This window comes from Lynx canadensis, chromosome F1 (genome assembly GCF_007474595.2).
Source record: "Lynx canadensis isolate LIC74 chromosome F1, mLynCan4.pri.v2, whole genome shotgun sequence".
Classification (NCBI taxonomy): Eukaryota; Metazoa; Chordata; class Mammalia; order Carnivora; family Felidae; genus Lynx; species Lynx canadensis.
Window position 1 is genome coordinate 31,882,138 of NC_044319.2, and position 23,155 is coordinate 31,905,292.

Here is a 23,155-nt window from a genome sequence, read left to right on the forward strand (position 1 = left end):
CAATCTCAATTTATTTTCCACATTGCTTATTCAGTTGTCTCAGTTCTACGTACTAAAGAATTTAGCTCTTCCCTTCTAATTTCAAATGTCCTTTCCTTTTTTGTTTATTTATTTATTTTTTGAGAGAGAGAGAGAGAATATGCATGCGAGGGAGGGGCAGAGACAGAGGGAGAGAGAGAATCCCAGTCTCCATGATGTCAGCGCAGAGCCCCATGTGGGGCTTGATCTCATGAACTGTGAGATTGTGACGTGAGCTGAAATCAAGAGTTGGACGCTTAACCAACTGAACCACCCAGGGACCCTGAAGTGTCCTTTTCTTCTATGCTAGATTCTCACACATTTATTGGCTTGTTTCTCTCCTCACCTTTTCCAGGAGTCCTTTTGTAACTTATTAGCTATGTGAGTTTGATTAAAATGCTCTCCCACTTGGGTTCCCCATGTTTAAAATTGGGGGATAATGTAGTCGCAATCCATCTCATGGTGGGGCTATGAGAAATAAACCACAATGGGCTCCACTGTAAGCACTCAATGAATTCAATGAATGATATTATTGTTTTAAAGCCAGTGCCCATGGCTCTTAGTTCCTGTGCAGTTGACCTTTGAACAACGTGGGGTTAGGGGTACCAAACTGTCTCGCAAGTATGAGTATAACTTTTTTTTTTAAAAAGATTTTGTCAATTCCTTGGGTCTTTTTTTTAAGCTTATTTATTCATTTAGAGAGAGAGAGGAGAGAGCACATGGGAGGGACAGAGAGAGACAGGGAAAGAGAGAATCCCAAGCAGGCTCCGCAGCATCAGCACAGAGCCCGACAAGGTGCTCAGTCTTACAAACCATGACATCATGACCTGGCCAAAATCAAGAGTTGGAGGCTTAACTGACTGAGCCACCCAGGTGCTCCTGGGTGTAACTTTTGACTCACCAAAAACTTAACTACTAATAGCCTATAGTTGACTGGAAGCCTTATCAATAACATAAATACTTAAAACATATTTTGAATGTTATATGTTCAAAGATTTCTTGACTACTAATAGCCTATAGTTGACTGGAAGCCTTATCAATAACATAAATGGTTAAAACATATTTTGAATGTTATATGTCTTATACATTTCACTGTATTTCCAAAGTAAGCTAGAGAAAAGAAAATGTTACAAAAAATCATAATGAAGAGAAAATACATTTACCAAAAAAATACATTTATAGACTATATTTACAGAGAAAAAATTGGGGTATAAGTCGATGTGCGCAACTCAAACCTGTTTTGTTCAAGGGTCAGCTGTGGTAGATGGTCCTTGTCACTATTTTTCTTTCAAAAAATTTCAAAGATTTCTTGGCCCTTCTGCTTTATTTTTCTACTTGAATTGAATTTCAATTCATCAACTCTGAGAAAAACAAACAAAAAAAGAACAACTGAGATTCTGATTGAAATTCCATTAAATTTATATATTAAACAGGGAGGTTTGACATCTTACAAAATTGAATCTTCTCATCTACAAACAGTGTAACTCTCTCCATTTATTTAGGCTTTGTGTTTTGCTCTTCAATCAAATTTGAATTATGGTGAGGCTTAAGCATTGATTTTTCTAGCTTTTCCCTCATGTTTGAGAGTGGCCCTCTTTCTCAGAACAGGTAGAGGCAGCTTTGGAGTTTCATTAAACACCTTGAGATACATTCTCTTTTGAGTCATCCAAACACCTCTGTGAGGTGAGATTGAACATTTCAATCTTACTGGCAAAGAATTTAAAAGGAAGGGAGGAACGTATCAGACATGTGTGTAGTTTTACTGAATCTAAAGTAATTATTATCCCTACTTTGCAAATGAGGAAACCAATTCTAAGAGGTTAAGGTGACATGGCCAAAGTGTACAATAAACTAAGAGATAGGGCTCAAACCCTGGGCTTGGGAATCCCAATCAGATGTTCTAATGGCCAGTAGCCACTGCTTCCCCCTGGTGTTCTCTCATACTCTCTGTATTTGTTATTTATCTCAGTGAAGGTGACCTGAGACCAATTGGTCTGTTTCCTGGGGCAGCCGCCATGCCCTGGTCTAGTTTCTGGATCTATCTGAATGGCTCATGCAGCCATTCCCATGAGCCAGTGATAGTGGCTTGGTCAATTCTGTTGCTGTTGAATATGGCCTGGCTGCCTGGTTACAGAGAGTACCTGGGAGGAAGCCCAGGGTAGGAGGAAGCCTGATGGAGGCCAAAAAGTCCCTTGTACATCTGAGCCTTGCTGTTTTGTTATCTGACTTCTGGGGTTGAGAAACACTGTAGCCAGGTCAAGTTGTCAGGTTCATTACTCCATGACCCAAGGGAGCTAGTAAAGGATGAGAATCACAGAGTGACCAGGAGGAGGGGCCTACCCCAGGGCTGCCCTTCCACTTGCACTTTCAGCCAGGAAAGACCTGCTATCCCAGCAGCAGCTGCCTTTGCCATCAGCCTTTGCTGTGTTTTTCCTAGATTTGTGCATTGATCTTCCTTTATTTATTATTCACCCTTTGTCCTTTTACAGAAACAGGACATCAAATACTTGCTTTTCTCGATTTTTCCACTGTAGCCACTTGGGTGCAGAGGCAGAATTTTCCTGATTAACCTCATCTCCCTGATTTTGTGACTGTATGTGTGAATATTTGTGCATGCATTGCTTCTCTTTATCTTGGTGGAAAGAATCCTACTCCAGAATCTGGGCTCTAGGAGAAATCCCTGGCCTCTGCCTCCAGGAAGCTCCTGAATATCCTTGGGGTCATCCAGAGGGATGGAAGAGAAACTGAGTGGGGCTCCAGGGTCTGGACAGCCTATGTTCACTTGAAGCAACTGTTCCATATATTGAGACTTAGAGTAACGTTTCACTAGTCAAAAAGCTTTGCTCTTATGATTAAAAGGTTGGAATTACTGTTCTGTGCCACCTAGATGGGACTCATGTTCTCTTTTGAAAGAATTTCAGAAATAAAAATTTAAGCCCATTCTGCTTGCTTTCCTAGATTTTGTAGGGAATGGTAATTTGGGAGAGAGGAAGTTCTGAATGACTGTGAAGACACTGGAAGTAGGATTTATTTCTTTGAAACTCAGCAGGCATTCTTAGAGTTCCTACCCTGCCAAGGTTGTTGGTTTTCACAACTCCAGAATGGTGCCTCCTGGAGTTGAGCCACGTAATGGCCTAATGGGATCCTATGAAAGCATTGCACTAGATGCCATTTAAATAGGGGTGCAGGGTGATAAGACAGCGGCAGTATTTCAGATATCTTGCTCCAGAGTGGATTATGGTCGAATTAAGGGAAGAGTCCTCAATTGTTAAAGTTGGAAGGGGGCCAACTCATAGCACTTTCTTTCCCTGCCTGTGATCAGAACCAATCAAGAGAGATACAGGAATCAGGCAAATGGAGGTTAAAATATCACTTTTAAGACCAGTAAAGCTGATCCTAGAGAATGTAGTTGATGTCTGTGTTCAAGTAAAGTTTCTAAAAGTGAATTCTAGAATCAGACAGACTTACCCACCCACAGGTAGCACTGGAGAACCACAGGCTTCTACCAGTCATCCCCTGCCTTTTTGACTTCTCCCCTACCATCTATAGAATGGGGACACAGAGCAGAATGCAGATTCATCTCTAAGAATGCAGATGTGAAGTGGTTGAGCTAACATATCCAGTTCTTGACCCCAAAATTACCAACCCAGGGAAAAGACTCAAGAGTTCCTTTGAAAGATGTCTCTCCACGAGGAAACACGGGATCGGGGAATAGGTTTCCTTTCTCAACAAGCCCAACTGATCAGCTTGAGATGAACTCTAAGGCAGTGAATACTGACTATGGGAAGTTTTGGTATGAGATTCATATTTATTTACTGAAAAGAAATGATAAGGATAGCATGTGTTTACTCAGGGAACATTTCTGGAGGAAACATTGGGCACGGTTTGGTGGAGAAAAGCACACAGCCTTAAACAGTTTGACGTGTAGAAATGGGGAGAGTCCGGGGCGTCTGGGTGGCTCAGTCGGTTAAGCGGCCGACTTCGGCTCAGGTCATGATCTCGCGGTCCGTGAGTTCGAGCCCCGCGTTGGGCTCTGTGCTGACAGCTCAGAGCCTGGAGTCTGTTTCAGATTCTGTGTCTCTCTCTCTCTCTGACCCTCCCCCGTTCATGCTCTGTCTCCTCTGTCTCAAAAATAAATAAACGTTAAAAAAAATTAAAAAAAAAAAGAAATGGGGAGAGTCCAAGATGAGCTTGAACTCTAGCAAAGTGAAAAAGTCCTCCCAGCATGACTAATACAGTGGGGCTCTCATGATCTGGTTGATATGGGCTAACGTCATCAATCCCAAGAGTCATAAATGGAATATAAAGATTAGATGGCACAGTTCCAACTGGAAAAGTTCACAGGCATTAGGCCCAGCTGACACAGTGCAGTGGATGGCCCATAGGTGGTGGCTGGGAAGGCCGTGGTTCCAAGGATTCCAGCAAGATTGAGGCTTCTGGGGTTAGACCTCACGAGTGGGGGAGGGCCTCTCATCTGATTCCTTACTGGTTTGATAAATTCACATTGTTTTCTGGTTTACCATCTGAAAAAACTTGCTTAAGTTTTTTTTTTGTTTTTTGTTTTTTGTTTTTTTTAGAGCAGAAAGAAAATGGTTTTTTGATTTGTTTGCTTTTTGTCTTACCAGCTAGGATATAATGGAGAACGGTGGGTGTATAAGTTCACTTGATGTGACACTTTATTCTGAGGTTTCTGTTGCTTAATTGAAAATGGTTTAAAACCCACAGGTTCTGAGCAGGGGACTGGGAGGAATAGTAACACAGACCTTTCAAAAACAGTAGGGGTTTCAAAGGCCATATTCTTCTTGATTTTGGAATGCTGTATGTGATTTTTGTATGGTGGATTTTTCTTTTGAAACACATTTTTCTTAGGGTGACCTTATAACCTATTTGTCTTTTATAAGCATCCAGAAACAGGCAGCCGAAAATTATGGAAAGGGAAAATGGACAGAGGATTAAAATTAACTATGGATGATTACATAGATAATATCAGGATTTAAAGAGATATATTCCCATATGATCTATTTGCTGCCTGTTTGTATATTTTATGGTTATTTATACTTCCATATGAATAAGTGGTATAGCCAGTTTTGTAAAGCTAATGTCAATCAGAGACGTCTCTCTGTCCATGTCATAGGATAGAGTTTGCTGTGATTGCCAGCAGAGACCCAGGTACCTCTTGGGGGTTTATTTCCATCTCCAAGATTCAGTGAGTTGTTTGCTTGTTATCTTCTTAAAGTAAAATAATATATGTAGAATGCTGAACACCATGCCTTCTCTAATTCTTAACATGGAGAAATACTTATTGTATTTTAACTTGAAAATGGTTATAAAATAGCATGTAAAGTTTTATCCCAGTTATGCAAAATTCAGCCAATAGTTATTAAGTTATTTCCCAGATGCTGTTTAAGGACCTGGGGTATGAGAACTAGGTAGGGAAGAACCTACCATTTCTTTGTGTCTCATTAATTTTTGCATCAGAGAGTTGATTGGTGTGGCTTGCTGTGATGTCCTCTATAGTCCACCCACCTCTATATGTCCACCCACCTTCTCCTTGTGTAGATTAGGGCAGTGCTTTGGAAGACCTCATTTATCCCCCATTTTCACTCAGGAATAAGGATTGGAAGTTAAAACATTTGTTGAGCTTCCTAAAGCACTAGTATAATCACAGCCTAAACCACCTAGAAACCTCCTTTTTGAGGGAGCCTATGCTGGGAGAATCATCGTGGTGGTTCTCCTCCTTCTTCAGTGCGTTGTCACCTGCCCCATTGTATTGGACCTTTTGGATCTTTATTTTTGGGAGAGAGACTTAGAAATATACCTTTTTGGCCCATGGTTGATTGAGCATGTGAGTCAAACTGATGGATTCCCAAACTGGATTTTGACAGTAGGGCCTTTTAGCAATGGAAGTTGGAGTTTGCGTGGTCTGCTGTCCATGGTTGGCAATGCCCATTGTTGGTCCCTACTGTTTACTTGTCCACTGCATGGTCTAAGGCAAGTATGTAGGCTTCTGTACCTTAGTTCCTTCCGTAAGATCAGGAGGTTCTTGACCCATTTTCTAATCATTTTGCAAGGGTTAAGAGATCTACACTTACAAAATTATTTGAACTAAAGAAAATCCCTGCCAAATAGTCACCATGAAAGTTTTTTATTCCAGCAAGAAGAGGAATTAATGGTATGATATCCCAGCACCTAAAGGAATGAGACCATTCAAAAATGAATTAATATGTGTACCTATTCATTTCCAAGTCTTTATTCCATAGCCCCTCACATGAAAATGAAAATTACTGACCAACCTTTTGATGTCTCTTTCAGGGACACCTGTGTGGTTCTTTGTGAAAATTGCTCCAATTCGAAATGAACAGGATAAAGTGGTTTTATTTCTTTGCACTTTCAGTGACATAACAGCTTTCAAACAGCCCATTGAGGATGATTCATGTAAAGGTTTGTAATTCTGATTTGTACAAAAACATTTATGCCTCCCCCCCCCCCCCCGTGGTGTGTCTCCCATTATGGAGAATTTGAGGTTGCCAAGGCAATCTCTGCACAAAGATCAAGATTTAAACTCAGATTTGTGTTGGGTAAAGCACTGTATCATTCTGGAATGTATTAAGCGGGAGAAGGGGAGGAGAAAAAAAAACTTTGTTTAGGAAAGCATTTGAATCAATTGTATACCTTTTGTAGCTTAACCCTTTCCAGTAAAGGTTAGACAGAAGAAGGTAGGTGGACATCTTTGGTATCAGCGGAGTCTTTTTAGGTGTTCCCAGGACAGATCTCAGTCATGTAAATGAGGCAGTCCATGGCCACATTCATCTTACTTGTATATAAACTTTGTTAGATTTGACTGACATCTCTCCCTCTGTGGTTGATGGAGCTATGTCTGTGGCTGGTGAATTCATTGGAAACATGGTATTAATGAGGCCAGGGTCTTGAGTAGCCTTTCCATATGGGTCGTTTGATCAGCTTGTGACCACAGATTTTAGTGCTCACTTCAGCCATATCACATGCACGTATTGTTTGAATAATACTGGGGGCCAAGGAAGGAAATGGCTCAGGATTTCTAGAACATGTATATGCTTGAAGAGGTTCCACTAATCAGATGTACAAAAGATGGCTTGTGATTCCCAGAGGTTTGGGATTAGGGGTGTCACAGCCCTCTCTTCCATCTGTCTACTCACATGCACGCGAGACAGTCAGGAGGCCGTCAGCTCTTCTTTGTTGCAGTGCTTCTTGGATCTGTGGCTGATTTTCCAGCTCTCTCTGAGAACTCTGCTCCTTGCGGTTTCCCAAGATGCAGCAGAGAGATGCTAGAAGGGCCCGGGCAAGAGTGAAACTGACAAAATTGTGATTGTTAAAATGTGCCTTAGAGGAGGAAAGAAAAAACATTATGTGGGTGCTGAATCCTCTAGCACATGTGGATGCTCACATTTACAGAGTTCAGAGCACAGTCCTGTGTAGACCAGTGCATCCTATTTTTTAAACTGATAACGATAACCCAGTAAATCGATTTTAGCCTGCCTTTTGATTTTAAGACGACTGCAGATGTCAAGTTTCTCGGCCAGTTCCTCAGCCTCCTGCAGTCTCCTTTTTCTCCTGCAGATCTGTGATTCCCTGATTCCTAGTTTCTGACTTGAAGATTCCTCAGTGCAACAGGGATTACACGGTGATAGACTCACTCATGATTAAGGGTCACCCTTCTGTCCTCCAGAAACGCCATTGGCTTTTTTTTAACTGAATAAACTCCTAGATCCTGTTTTAAAGGCAGTCAGATATTTTGACATTTGCTTTTGCAAGTTTTCTCTTAAATCTTTAAAGTAACGTGATTTGGTTGAGTCAGCACACTTGCGTTTCACCACCACTGGAACATTTTTGGGTGACATGCAAGTATTGTTTAGTAGGAAAGACATACCCAACAGAGAATGTGCCACCTGGGTGTCTGCATTTGGTTCTTATGAAACGTGAAAGAAGAGATAAAAACAGTGACGCGGTGAGGCTCACCTAGGTTTATTTTCCAGGAGTAAAAAATGCTCTACTTCACTTAACCTGCCTCAATGATGCATTTCCTCCTGATGAGAGTTTTGGTACGTGCACACGCACCCACCTCAGTGCTCCCTGCAGGAACACTGCTAGTGGATCATCCTTAATGTCTCCTCCGAGACCTGACTTTGTAAGCCTGTACATTTTAAATGCCATGATGGGTATGTTTAGACACTCCCACTTTTATGTCACTGTGGCCCTGGCTGACGTTGATTTGGTAGTCCACTTGGGACAAGGTCAAATTTTATTAGTCCATTTACGATAGAAGAGCATGACAGTTCTCCAGGCCTGGTTAGTTGTAAGTCTATAAACTGAAATTCTGGCTTCAAGGATCAAATCTAGGAAAACACATTGCTGTGTAGCTGGATTGTTCTCCTGACTTGACATTTCTTCTTGGATGTGCTCTCACATTGAGAGGTTCTGGCAGGTCCAACTGGGTTTTCAGTACAGCACCTCAGTCAGCAATAAAGTCTCAGAAGTCTTGCTGACCCAGGCTTGTTTAGAATTCACTTTTGAGATGGAATGGAAGGGTGGATTATCCCAAACCCCAGAAATCCCCAGATAATTGCTCTTTGGCATAGCAGCACAAGATGTTTCCCAACATCAGATTAGTGTTCTTTTTAGTCAACTGTGCTCAAATTGTTTTTAAAATGACTTTATTTTCTCTAACTTTGGGGCTTGGGAGTGGGATAAGTGCATCCAGTAGTGACACGAGAAGCCACTTGGTGCCTAACATTTTCCCAGAACACTCCACAAAGTGGTAAACACACAGGGTAATCTTCAGTGGACTATTTTAGCATCTGACACAACGTAACTCCCCTTTGGCGAGTGATTGGGCCACCCCAGACCCCCTTTCCTTTAGTGTATCAGTTCTCAAGCTCCTTTTTATGAATCATCTGGGCCCCTGGACTTCCTTATCTCTTTTCTGTCCATCTTTTGACTACTTCCTTTGCTCTCTGACAAAAGGTGTCCACAGGACCTTCCTTTGGACAGAAAATGCAAGTCGAGCTAGGTTTGCTGTTTGGTAGCAGCTCTGGGGTGTGTGTATATGTATTTGAAGTCAGAATGACAGAGTAGATGGGAATTCTTGGCTGAAATGAGAATGGAATCTCTCACTTTTCTGTTATTATGGATAATTGGTAGTGGGGCTGCAGGACATTTTTCTCTGTCCTATTCTCGCTTCTCAGCTGAGAGGCTTGGGCAAGTGGGTAGAGAAGAGTTCGATGGTAAGGCTCAGGGTTTGCTCTCTGCATTGCTCCCCAAAGGATGAGGATGGATTATGCCTCTTGTTTTGTCTCTTACTCCACCAAATAGTCTCACACTGAAGGAGCGAATTCATTTTCAGAGACCCACAAATTTAGTGCTACATAGTTAAACTTGAGCCAGATTCAGATAAAGTAAAGGAATGTAAAACTCCAGAGGAGATTTTCAAAGGCCAAAGACTGAGAATATTCAGGGGTGAGGCCTCTGGCAAGCTGCTGTAACTGCTGATCTGTCCGTATGTCTTCCTGTGGGATATTCGTGAGGCACTCTTGGGAAAGAAACCAGGCAGTGGACACCAGGCACAGGTGCCTTTGGCCCCTTCAGTATTAACATTTTATCCCTCTGCCCTTAGGATGATGGAAATGATGATTTAGTGGCTGCTCCTCGAAGAAGCCACCCTAGATTTTTGGTTGTTTCTATAGTGATAGGGAAAAGACCAGGGGAGGAAGACTTGAGGGTGCTTGGGCAGTGTCCACACTGACTGTCCATCTTGGTCCTCAGTGTCTTCTGTGCTCTTGTGTATGTTGGGTTATGGCACCAGCTCCTCTAAGAGAATCTGTGACTCTGCAGATTAGGGCAAGCTTGGCCTTGCAGCCTTCCCACTGAGGTCAGGACACCTTACAGCCATCTCCTCTTCAACTTCTACTCAAAGTGACTTGGCATGATTTCCCAGGGGAGGAGCCTATATGTCTGTCTTTTCTTGTATCCCTGGACTTCTCCTTGGATGAGCTGGAATTTCATCTCACCCCAGAGTCATCTCTTCTTCTGGCCTAGGGAAACACAGGGCTTTGTGGGCTAAAGAAGCCTAGTGGGGGGCTTACCCCAGTTGAAACCAGTAGCCATCGTGTGGTCAAGGAAGGGGGAAATAGTTGCCCTTACTAAGAATGGAGAAAAGACCTAGTAAGTGCTTTTTAGCTGATTGCTGGATTACATTGTGTTCCCTTTCTTCTATCCTTCTTCTCCCGTCATGCCTCCTCTTCCCTTCCTGCCCACCCCCTCTCACCCCAAAGACATACAGTAAGTGTGTGTGCTGAAGAGCTAGAGGTCTGCCTAAGGCAGAGGGGAGTGTACAAAGGAAGGAGTGAGCTGTTCTGCTGGTGGTAGGGCAGGATCCCGGAAAGGTTCCCTTAGGAGGAGCCGCCTTAGTTTCCTCATGGAAAATGACCATTGGATTTCCCCCAAGGAAGATTGTCTTGAGCTAGGTTCTCATTGGGTTGTCTCCTCCCATTTGTCCTTTTGGACAACAGGAGCTCTGTTTTTCAGGAATGTTTCTCCTGATGGCTTTGGTCCAAATTATACAAGGTATCTTCCATAAAATCCATTTGCTCCTCTTATGTGTTTTTAATCTCATTGCATGGCTCTCACCCTAGTCACCCAAATTGGGAACCCAGAGGCTGCCTGGATTGCCACAGTATTGTCCAGGCATGCAGAGTCTCTTGCCTGGGGTCCTAACTGGTCTTTTATCTATCAACCTTGTTTTTTATTTTTTTTTAATGTTTTTATTTATTTTTGAGAGAGAGGGAGGGAGAGAGAGAGAGAGAGAGCGAGAGCATGAGCTGGGGAGGGGCAGAGAGAGAGAGAGAGAGAGAGAGAGATAGAATCTGAAGCAGGCTCTAGGCTCTGAGCTGTTAGCACAGAGCCTGACATGGGGCTCAAACTCATGAACTGTGAGATCATGACATGAGCTGAAGTCAGATGCTTAACCGACTGAGCCACCCAGGCACCCCTATCAACCTTGTTTTTTAAAATCTACTATTCACATTACCATTCTGTCTTTTGTCTTTTTTCTTCTTCTTCCTCCTCTTCTTCTTCTTCCCCTTCTCCTTCTTCTTTTTCTTCTCCTTCTTCTCCTTCTCTTCTTCTTCTTCTTTCTTCTCCTTCTCCTTCTCCTTCTTCTTCTTCTCCTTCTTCTTCTCCTCCTCCTCCTCCTCCTTCTCCTCCTCCTCCTCCTCCTCCTTCTCCTCCTCCTCCTTCTCCTCCTCCTCTTCCTCCTCCTCCTCTTCCTTCTTTTTTCCTCTTCTTCATGTTTATTTATGTATTCTTGAGAGAGAGAAAGTGCAAGTGGGATGGGGCAGAGAGGGAGAGAGAGAATCTGAAGCAAGCTCTGCATTGTCCGTGCCACCCTCAATGTGGATCTCAAACCTACGAACTGTGAGATCATGACCTGAACCAAAGCCAGACGCTCAACTGGCTGAGCCACCCAGGCACCCACCATTCTGTCTTTCTAAAGTGAAATCAGAGTGTTTCCTCCTCCCTACTATATTTGAACTCCTCCCTGGTTCCCTATGGGTTTCAGAATGAAGTTCAGATTTCTCAGTTTGCTATCTAAGTTGTTATCACCAAAGTTCTTCTCCATCTGGCCCCTGACAACCACTTTAACATCACTTCAAGCCACTGTCTACACCCCCCTCCTCTCTACCAGTCATGGCATTTGGGATGTCTTACTCTTCACTGACATGTTACCCTATTTTATGATTTTCGCTTTTGTAGGTGCTGTTCCTTTTGTGTGCAATGTCTATCTTTTCCTTCTTGTGTTTTTAACTCCTCATCTTTCAAAATTTGTCCTAGTGTTACCCCTTCTGGGAAGCCTCCCAAGCCTGGATTAGATAGATATGCCTTCTCTGGACAGTCTTGACCATAGCATCCTATATTCATCTCTATTACAGAACTTAGCTAATGAGCTAAGTCATGGCTTATGTCATGGCTTTTAAAATTTATTGCCAGTCTTCCCTACTAGAGCGCATGCTCTTTGAAGCCAGAGTCTGTATCTTATTTATCTTAGTATCTCTAGTACCTAGCACTATGCCTGGTATATAGCAATTATGTTTATAGAATTAATACATGAATGAATGAAGTTTTTTCATCTGGCCAGGCAATGATTCCTACTAGAAAGTATCTGTAGTTCAGAAAGAACATGGGGTGGAACTTGAGGGAGAACTTATTTCCTTCCATCAGAACAGGCAGAGCCTGGCCATCCTGGTAGAGATGCGATGGAGAATTTCACACTGCCTGTCCGTTTCCCCATCCAACACCCACTCATCTTCCCATGCTGTCCACTGAGGTAGCCGAGAGCCAACTCCTTTAAGAGCCACATTCTTAGAAAGGTTTCGGGGCTAGCCTGAGCCTGGGGAAATGCCTAGAGGTCCAGGGATCTTTCTTTTCATCCCTTGTGCTAGATAGACCAGGACCCTGAGCTCCCTGCCAGGCAGGGTCTGGGGTATCTGTCCTGCCACCTCCTTCTTATCATTGGTCCCAGAGTATGGGTCATGGTGGTGGTAGTAGTGATGGTAGTGGAAGGGTAGGTTGTGGGTTAGGTTGGGGGAGTGTTGCAGAGCCCTCGTTGATGTCTGCATGCCCAACTATGTTTTACCTGATTGAAAATTATACTTTCTGTTCTTGAAAATCGTTGTAGAATTCAATTCCAGTTTTGTTTGGAGCTGAAAGAGAGCCTAACTCTGAAAGAGACTTAAAAAAATTCTGGTTGACAGCTCACAAAGCAGATTCCAGTGAGCATCTTCATAAATGGTACATTTGGGGGAGATGTGAAACCTTTGCAGAGTCTGACCATCCCCTCCTGTTAACATTAATGGGACCCCTACCGCCTGACTACCATGTGTCTCTTTTCAAGCTGACTCCAGCGGTCCTATTTCTCTGCTTAATGGCATCAGGATGGATGAAAATGCCACTGTCTTTTATTAAACCTAGAACTTCTGGAATAAGATAATAAAGCACTGATTTGCTATTCTTTCCATGTTGACGAAAATTTATCCAGATCATGATTCTTAAAGGTGCAAAAAAAAGGGCCAGTCTGCTGCTTAACTTCATTCCTCTGGATTCTAAGTCTATCTTGGAAAGGTGCTCCAGGGTAGAATTTGGCAGAACTGAGGTCTGCTGCAAGGTGTTGAATACCGCTAAACACTAAGGGATAAAACCAAAAAAAAAAGCACTTAGTCCTGTTTTTAGCTGTCATGTAAAAAGAGTTGGGTGCTCTGTTTACTTGCTATCTACTCCACGTCTAGGTCTTTGGAGCACCTCAACCCCAAGGTTGGTCTTGAGAACACTGCCAGGGTTTCATGGGTCTCTTGAGGCAATTGCCATGGTCATAACCTGGATGCAGATGAGTTGGGTTGCTGGGTATTGGAATGGACAGTTGTCTTTGGAGATAATTAAATGCAGTAAAGATCACTCATATGTCTTAGATTCTGCATTGTGGAGGGGGCTGGATTGGAAAAAGATCAGTATTTTACTTTTCCTGGAGGAGCTGGTCCAGAGTGCCAAGGAGGCCTCCAGACAGCCTCTGTTTTAGTCTGCTAACCTGAGCCCACTAAACTTAGCCCCTTTGTTTTACCGGACAAATGCACCCTGCCTTTAGGCAGCTAGAGTATTTTAATTTCCACTTTACAGATAAGGCTTAAGCAATTTAAATGACTGGTTGGTGATCACAAAGCAAGCTGGAGGCAGAAATGGGACTTGTGTCCAGATTTTTTGCTCCAAGTTCGGCTCTTTGGGATTCTTGTTATTTGGAGGAACCTGTCAGCAACTGTCCTTCCCCCATCCCAGAGCAGACTAAAATATGCTTGTGCTTCACACCACCCCCACCCCCACCCCAAGGGATTAGATTCATTTCTCATTCCCCTGGCTTTGGAGAATGCATTGCATGGGATAGCCATTTAACTGGCTTGTCCATATAACACTTGGAACCTGCTTGGTCTCTACTAGAGCAGACTACGTGGGGGTTGGGGGCAGCTTGAGCCCAAAGTCTGAGAAATATCTCAATTGCCTGGCATTATCTGACAGAAAAGCCTTGAGCTAGAGTGGAAACATCTGGGTTCTGGACTCTGTAGTCATCTGAGCACTCTGTGCTTCAGTTTTCCTATTTGTAAAACAGTACTAAAACCTGTCACAAAGCTATGATTAGGATAATGTGAAAAGGGAAGAGTAAACTGCGACACAAATTTGTCTAGGTGCTTTTCTGAGCAGCGAGTCTGGGCTGGGAGGAATACAGAATGATTCATGGGAGCCCAGGAGGACAATGGGTGTATGTGCTTCTGACAGCCTAACTTGTGGTGTGAATGTCCATGACCTTCAGGACATGGTTGAAGCTGTCCTTTCTCTCCTCTACATGCTCCAGGCTGGGGGAAGTTTGCTCGGCTGACCAGAGCACTGACGAGCAGCAGGGGGGTCCTGCAGCAGCTGGCTCCCAGCGTGCAGAAAGGCGAGAACGTCCACAAGCATTCCCGCCTGGCTGAGGTAAGGGCAAGGGGCCAGCTCGTCTTAAACCACACTTCCCTGGGATCCCTGGGCTGAGAAAATGCCACAAAGCAAGTGTGTGGTTTGGAATGGACTTTCAGGACCCTCACACTCATGTATTGGCTGGGCTGCACACCACAATGAGTGACTTTGGGAAAGTGACCTAATTCCTTTGAGCTTTGTACTTTCCCATATGTAAAAGGGGCCTGCAGACAGCTCTGTTCTAATGTATTGAGGTTACAGGTGTCAGTTCACTTTTTTTGAGGGAGTAGACAAAGAGCTAGAAGTGCTATAGACATGAAGGGGTTTTTACTTCTAAACCATAAACAATTTTGTTATTCAAGCAATACATATTTTAGAGGGGAAACAAAGGTACAGAAAGCAAAAAAAAAAAACCAACAACCTGTAATCTCACTAACCACATGGCTTTATTGTAATTTTTGTATACATTCTTTAACTCTTTTCTTTGCATATGTTGTCTTTCCTAAAGCCTAATAAATACATTTTTCATGTTAATATTTATGAAGTTCAGATGTATCTAAGAATCAATGTGTATATTTGATACGGTCGTGTTACCTTTTCTTCCCTTCTATAATCATGAACATCTTTCCAGGTTAATACATGTACCTGAAATTCTTGTTGTTCTGGTAACCTTTGTAGTAAGGAAAACCTGTGACAGGTGGTATTCTCCCTTTTACTGGGACAAATCAGCAGCTGGGCAGCTGGGCTGCCTGGACTTAATGTACCCAAATTACTGGTCTCTGTCTTTGGTGGTTCTGCATCCAAATCACTTATTATCTGCCTTTGATGGTGTCTGGTCCTCGTTTTTCCACTCAGCCTGGTGGACCAGGTAAGAGCATTATACCCTGCACACAGGAAGCTTTCATTTTAGCCAGAGATGACAGTGTATGTTGTCTCTCTGCCTGGTGGTGGCCACTCAGCTCTTGACCCTTGCTCCGATGCCAGGACCCTTTCTGGCCTGACTCCTGGCTCCCGGACTCCTAAGAGAGAAACTGCCAGCATGGTGTGGCTCACAGGGGCGCTGCGCACAAGTGCACTGAGTGGCAGATATATTAACTACAGATCTCCTTGCGGCATCCCAAAGCTTTGGCCAATAGTGGGAGTGGGAGGATTCACCTGTGTCATGTTAGAGAAGGAGAGGCATTTGGAAGCATAGTTTTTGGTCATGATGTGGGCTTAGTATAAGATAGGAAGAATAATAAAGGAGACCTTTTGTTCACAGCCTGCACTTTCCTTGTTGGGTCTTTTGGTTAATAAAACAACCTTCTTTGGGGCTGTTCTCTGCCTTGCTGACTCTTAGCCACTCTGCTTGCCGTTCCTTGCACACACCACGCCTGCTCTTCTCGCAGATATCTGCGGGGCAGTTCCTTCACCAACTCCAAGTCTTTGCTCAAATGTCATTTTTTCTGGGTGGCTACCCGAATCAGGGTTCTACCAGAGAAACAGAACCACTAGGATATTTGTATGTTAAGAGATTTATTGCAAGGAATTGGTTTATGTGATTGTGGGGGCTGGCTAGGCAAGTCTAAAATTTGTAGGGCAGCTTGGCCAACTGGGAAAAACTCTTGGACGGATTTGATGCCAAAGTCCACAGATGGTATTTTTTCTCCTGCAGTTCTGCTCTTAAGGCCTTTCAACTGATTAGGCAGGGCCCGCCCAGATTATAGGGTATACTCTGCTTTCCTGGAAGTCAGCTTATTGTAGCTATCACATCTACAAAATTCCTTCACTGGAATGCTTAGATTAGTGTTTGATCAAAAAGCTGGGTACCATGGCCTAGCCAAGTTGACACATAATACTAACAATTACAGTTCATGCCTTGTCAGCTTGTCATACACATTTACTTAAACCATACTTAATCTCCCAATAAAGACAGTAACAAAGTCATACTTTCATTTAACATGCTCCACTTATCCTGCATATAACCAAAAACATGCCAGCTCTTCCCACAGAAGAGGACACAAAATCCTTGGGTGATGTTCACTCTTCCCCTTGATACTCTGTCACTTAAATACTCAGATGTAAACTAGTATTAATGCATCTTATGTTTGTTGATAGGGGGCAAGAGAGGGAAGAAAATAGAGTATTTGCTTAATATATGTATATATACATATATGCGTATGTATGTACTATATATAACACACACACACATTTGTATGAAAATGAAAATACTCTTAACTCCTAATTCTCTCCTGCTCTTTTTCTCCACTTAGTCCCTTATAATGTACTATACAGCTTATTCATTTATTCTGTTTGTTATTCATCAATACATCCCAAGTACTTAAAACAGTGCCAGGCACATAGTATATAGCTTATCAGTAGTGGGGGTTTTTTTTTTAATTGATTGAATTGATGACAGAAAGGAAATGATGTTTTTGTCGACCTGTCTGGCAGAAGCACTTGCTCATTGACTGGCAATATGAAGCAGACATCTGGGTCCCATCCCAGGGAATAGTAAATTTTAGTTAGCCTGGCTAGAGGCTTATGGATTGTATCTTTACCAAGAACCAGATTTGGATTTTGTTGATTTACTCAAATGGTTTTCTGTTTCCAATTCATTGATTTCTGCCCTAATGTTTATTATTTATTTTCTCCTATTTACTTTGGGTTTAACTCACTCCTCTGTTTTTTTAGTTTCCTAAGCTAGAAACTTAGATTATTGATTTTTGATCTTTCTTCTCTTCTCATATATGCATTCAATGCTGTAAATCTTCCTCTAAGCACTACTTTCACTGCATCCCACAAATGTAAGTTCTGTGTTAAAAATTTTTTTAATGATTACTTATTTTTGAGAGAGAGAGAGACAGAGTGCAAGTGGGGAAGGGGCAGAGAGAGAGGGAGGCACAGAATCCCAAGCAGGCTCCAGGCTCCAAGCTGTCAGCACAGAGCCGGATGCAGGTCTCGAACTCATGAACTGTGAGATCATGACCTGAGCCAAAGTCAGACACTCAACTGGCTGAGCCACCCAGGTGCCCCAAGTTCTGTGTTCATTTTAAACTGTTCTCAGTTTAAAAATATTTTGAAATTTCTCTTGAGATTTCTTTTTTATCTCATGTTATTTAGAAATGTGTTGTTTAATCTCCAAATATTTTGGGGTTTCACAGCTATCTTTTTGTTATTGCTTTCTAGGTTTTAAATCCACTGTAATCTGAGACCAGACATTGTATAATTTCTGTTGTTTTAAATTTGTTAAGGCTGTCCCACTGACAATAAGTTCCTTAATTTTTGTCAGAGAAAATCATTATTTCTCCCTTACTTTTTTAAAAAAAAGTTTACTTATTATATATATAGAGTGAGCATGTGTGCAAGCTGGGGAGGGGCGGGGGGGGGAGAGAGAGAGAGAGAGAGAGAGAGAGAGAATATGAATGAATGAATGAATCCCAAGCAGGCTCTGGGCTATCTGAGCAGGGCCTGACACAGGGCTCGATCTCATGAACTGTAAGATCATGATCTGAGCCAAGATAAAGGGTAGGATGTTTAACTGACTGAGCCACACAGGTGCCCATCTCCTTCACTTTTTAAAGATCATTTTATAGGGTACAGAATTCTAGACTGGTGATTGTTTGTTTGTTCATTCTTCTCTCAACTCTAAATATATTAGTCTGCTCTCTTTTTGCTTATGTTCTGAGGAGAAGTTAGATGTACTTCTTATCTTGGCTCCTTATAGGTTAGGTATTTTTTGCCTCTGGCTTCTTCAGGATTTTTTTTTTTTTTACCTTTGATTTCCTGCACTTTGAGTATAATGTATGCCTGTGTGTTGTCTGTTTATTTAATGGTCCTATATTCTGTTTCTGTTCTGTGAGCTTCCTGAAACTGGGATTTGGCATCTGATATGAATTTGGGGGAAATTGTCAGTCATTATTGCTTCAAATATGTTTTCTGTTTCTCTCTTTCTTCCCCTTCTGGTGTCTCCATTACACCTATGTTACACCTTTTGCAGCTGTCCCACAGTCCCTGGATATTGTTTTATTTGGTCCTTTTTCTCTTTGCTTTTCGGTTTTGGAGGCTTCTATTAAATCCTCAAGCTCAGAGATTCTTTCCTCAGCTGTGTTCAGTCTGCTAATGAGCTCATCAAAGGCATTCTTCATTTCTGTTAAGAGTGTTTTTGATATCTAGTATTTCTTTTTGGTTCTTTCTTAGAATTTCCATCTCTTTTCTTACATAACCCATCTGTTCTTGCATGTTACGTTTTCCATTAGAGCCCTTTGCATATTAATCATGGTTGTGTTAATTCCTGGTCTGATAATTCCAAAGCCCCTATCATTCCTGGGTCTGGTTCTGATGCTGCACTGTGTCTTTAGACTGTTTTTTGGCTTTTGGTATGGCTTGCAGTGTTTTGAAAGCTGAACTTGATGTGCTGGGTAAAAGGCACTTGGGTAAATAAATAGGCCCTTAGTGGTGTGGGAGTGAGGTGTCAGGGGAGAAGCAGCATTTATAGTCCTATAATTAGCTGTTCTAAGGAGCTTATGCCCCTGGAATGTGAATTTCACGAATGTCTCTCAGTATATTCCCTACTTAGGCCAGACAAAATGCATAGAGGGGCCCAGAATTGGATATCCCCACCCCCCTATCAGAGAGGCTCCACGAAACCTAATACATGAATTAGGTTCTGGTTCAATAGTTTCTCCTGAGGGCAGACTTTTTTTTTTAAGAAGAATAGAATGCTCTCATGTATTTCAGTATGGTTACTTTTCTCCTCCTCTTCAAGAAGCATGAGAGTATATTTTCTTTGATTTTCACTGTGAGGATGGCTACAGGTCCTGGAGGTCAAGCTCTCAAAACCACGAGTGGCTCCCCCTGGAACTTGTAATTCTCAGACTTGGTCACACTGAGCCACCTGCAGGTTAGATTTCCCCATCCGGCACTAGTTTTTGTGCAGGCTTCTGCTCATGGAAAGTTGTTATTTCTTTTATTCACCTGCCCTCTTCTCCAATTTTGGTGCAGCACTTGCTGTGAAGTTTCGCTTCTTGGATGGATCTAAGGATTGTAGATTTTTCAGTTTGTTCAGCATTTTTGCTTGTTGTTATGATGGAGTGACAGTTTCCATTCTGAAGTGGAAGTTGGCAGGTAAGTTTTAAACAGAGAAAATGTGTTCCCTGCTCATGGCCTGTCGCCAGTTTCCTGCTCAGTTTTCTCAGTGGTAGGGGCCACTGGCCAAATGGTGATTACAAGTGTGGATACTGCAGACCTCTCCCACTTCTGGGAAGGTGTGGACACAAAGCCCAAGTGGACTGGAAATAACAGGTTTGCTTTTGTGTGGATTGCATGCGTTATTTTCAAGGCCACCTTGTTTCCCTGTTAGACTGCTTTCCTGAGCTCAGGCAGTCTGGCTTTAGTGCTCACCTTACTCCTCAATATCTCCCTCCTGGACTGATTGTAGGAAAGAAGGAGGCACTTACTGTATGCTATGTTCTGGGCTTCTTGTCTTTAATCCTCTAAACAACTTGGAGCAGTTTTACAGAGGTGGAAACTGGGGCATAGGGAAGGTCACAAACTTGTTCATGGTCACCTGGCAGTAGGGGGTAGACTCTGGATTGAGAACCAGGTTTATGTGACTTTAAACCCAACCTGTTTCCCAACTGGGCCAGTTCCTTCTGTGAATTCCATGGTCTCCCTCCTCTCAGGATAGAGAACCAAGGCCACTTTGTCTGCTGTTCTGGAGCACCCTGTTCCCTTGACCTCAGTTATTAGTATGAGCACCTGTTCTTTTAGCGGGCCAGTTTATTTTCAGATCTTCGTGCGTGAGTCAGGCCAGAGGACCCTTGTCAAGGGTTGAGTTCTGTGGGGTACACATGCTGAGTAACATCTATGAAGGAGAAGGTGGAGGAAGCAGCACTGGGGGAGGGGGGCATCAGACCACAGTGCAGATCTGGTAGAGGCTCTGCAGCCTGACTGGAGCTTTGTAGCAGAGATGGCCTGCTGGGCCGGGCAGGGGGTCCCATACAGGGCACAAGGGCCAGGCCTCTCAGCCACCGTCTTGCTCAGTCAGTGGCAGGTGCCTCAGTGGAAAGTTCAGGTTTCTGTCCCTGAGGAAGCTAACAGGGGGCTGTCCACTAACTGCAACTGCAGCTGGGCAGAGAATCCTTTCTGGAAGTGGGATCTGAGGGGGTGTGTTTCAGAGTTCACTACCACACTGTAATGCTTTCTGCCTTAATAGGGAGGAGAGCCACAGTCAGTGTATGGAAGGGCATCACTCCTGCTTAGAGGATTCCGCACTGCGGTTTTCACACAGGGCTGACCCTGCTGGGGTCTGGTCCATCTCGGAGCATTCTGGCGCCATGCCAGCCTCTCTGTCTGGAACGGCTGTGGGGAAGACATGGAGGGGAAAGCACCTTTCCCTGTCACGTCCTCTTTCAGTGCTTCCCTGTGAGCGAGCCAGCTCAAGATATAATGTAGATATGCCATCGTGACGGGCACATCATTCAGCCATGTGCCCGGGGGGTGCGTGGCCCAGCTCCTGATTCTCACCATCTCACCGTAAGGACACTTGGTACATGGCATGTGTTCTGCTGTTCTCCACGCCAGTGATCGCAGTGATGGGCTGAAGTAGCATTGCAGGTTCCAACCCACTGAGCAACTTACTCAGTTGTGAGAGTTCAGGCAAGTCATTTCACCTCTAAGAGCTCCCATTTCCTCCTCTTCCTTCTCTTCAAGTGGAGGGAGTGAGTTCAAACGAGAATAATATGTACCCACAGATTTGTTCAGAGTAGGTTCTCAATGCAAACACTTTGGCATATAGTATGCTCAACGGTATTAATATTAAATTTTCATTTTTGGTTCTTTAAATCTTTATTTAAAAAGTTCTCAAGGGGCGCCTGGGTGGCTCAGTCAGTTGGGCGTCTGACTTTGGCTCAGGTAGTGATCTCACGGCTTGTGAGCTGTGCTGACAGCTCAGAGCCTGGAGCCTGCATTGGATTCTGTGTCTCCCTGTCTCCCTGCTCCTCCCCCACTTGTGTGCACGCTCTCTCTCTCTCAAAAATAAACACTACAAAAAAAAATTTTTTTTAAAAGTTCCTCAAAAAAGGAACTTTGGGACAAGATGGATGGACATTGAGTACAGTGCTAAGTGAAATAAATCAGACAGAGGAAGGGCAAATAGTGTATGATCTTACTTATATGTGGAATCTAAAAACAAACAGGCAAACAAAAAAAACCCGAAGTCATAGATACAGAGAATAGTTGATGGTTGGTAAGTTGGGGGTGGGAGAAATGGGGGAAGGGGTTCAAAAGTGTACAAACTTACACTTATAAAATGAGTAAGTTAGGGGGATGTAACATACAGCATGGTGGCTATAGTTAACAATACTGTATTGCGTATTTGAAAATTGGTAAGACAGTAGATGTTAAAAGTTCTCATCAGAAGAAAAATTTGTAACTATGTATAGTGATCATTTCACAACTATACACAAATCAGATCATTATGTTGTATATCTGAGACTAATATGTTATACGTCAATTACATCTCAGTAAGGAAAAAATTTCAGTTTTCAGAAATAAAACAGGTTCTTCTTTATCGGATTTTAAAACAGAGGTATATAATAAGAAGTGAAATGTCCACTATTTCTTGGAAGTCACCATTTTTAAACAGTGTATGAGTTTTATTACAATGTGTTTGTATATATTTATAGTGATTTTTTAAACAAAAATGTGGTCCTAGCATACAAATTATTTTCCATTGTGCTTTTTTCCCCTACTTACTCGTGTATTTGGGATATTTCCCTAACAGTACATATGCCCTTCATTCTTTTTTTTCCCCTTTAAAAAAATTTTTTTTGACGCTTATTTATTTTTGAGAGAGAGAATGGGGGAGGGGCGGAGAGAGAGGGAAACACAGAATCTGAAACAGGCTCCAGGCTCTGAGCTGTCAGAACCGGATGCGGGGCTTGAACTCACTAACCTTGAGATCATGACCTGAGCCAAAGTTGGAACCTTAAGCGACTGCACCACCCAGGTGCCCCGCCTTCATTTTTACTGGTTCTTTTGTCTTCCACTGCATGACTGTATCCAGATCTATTTAGCTATCCTCCCTTGATGGGTATTTATACAGTTACCAATTTTTGGCTATTATAGATAACACTTCGGTGAGCCTCCTTGTATGTATATTTTTGGTTTTAAAATAGAAATCTTTTAAACAGAGAGGTAAAGAGTAATTTAACAAGCCTTCTTTTATTATACAATCTATACAGTGAATGTTGACAGTTTCTCACTTCAAATTCTTTTGTGAAAATTAAAATATTAAAGATAAAGTTGAGGTCCTCTTTAAACTTATTCCTAGAGGTAGTCATTACCCTGAAATTGTATATCTCCTTACTACTGGTGTTTTAATATTTTTATCACTTATGTATTTAACCATAAAGCACATATGGTATGATTGTGTATTTTAAAAATATATTTGTACAAATGATCATACTGTGATATTTTATAACTTGCATTTTACACCCATCATTGATTTTTGAAAGCTTTTTATTTGAAAGAATTACAGATCCACAGGAAGTTGCAAAACTAGTATGGAGAGTGGTTCCTTTCACCCAACCTCCCTCAATGGTAACATCTTATGTAACTGTCCTAC

The 23,155-nt window shown here is 42.6% G+C and overlaps 1 protein-coding gene across 1 annotated transcript in view; it reads left to right on the forward strand.

Moving 5' to 3' along the window:
* The window catches only part of KCNH1 (potassium voltage-gated channel subfamily H member 1), a 387,521-nt gene that overhangs the window by 39,082 nt on the left and 325,284 nt on the right, over positions 1-23,155 (forward strand). The window contains 2 exon segments of the mRNA XM_030302755.1: positions 6,331-6,459; positions 14,447-14,565. Coding sequence (XP_030158615.1) covers positions 6,331-6,459; positions 14,447-14,565 — 248 coding nt within the window.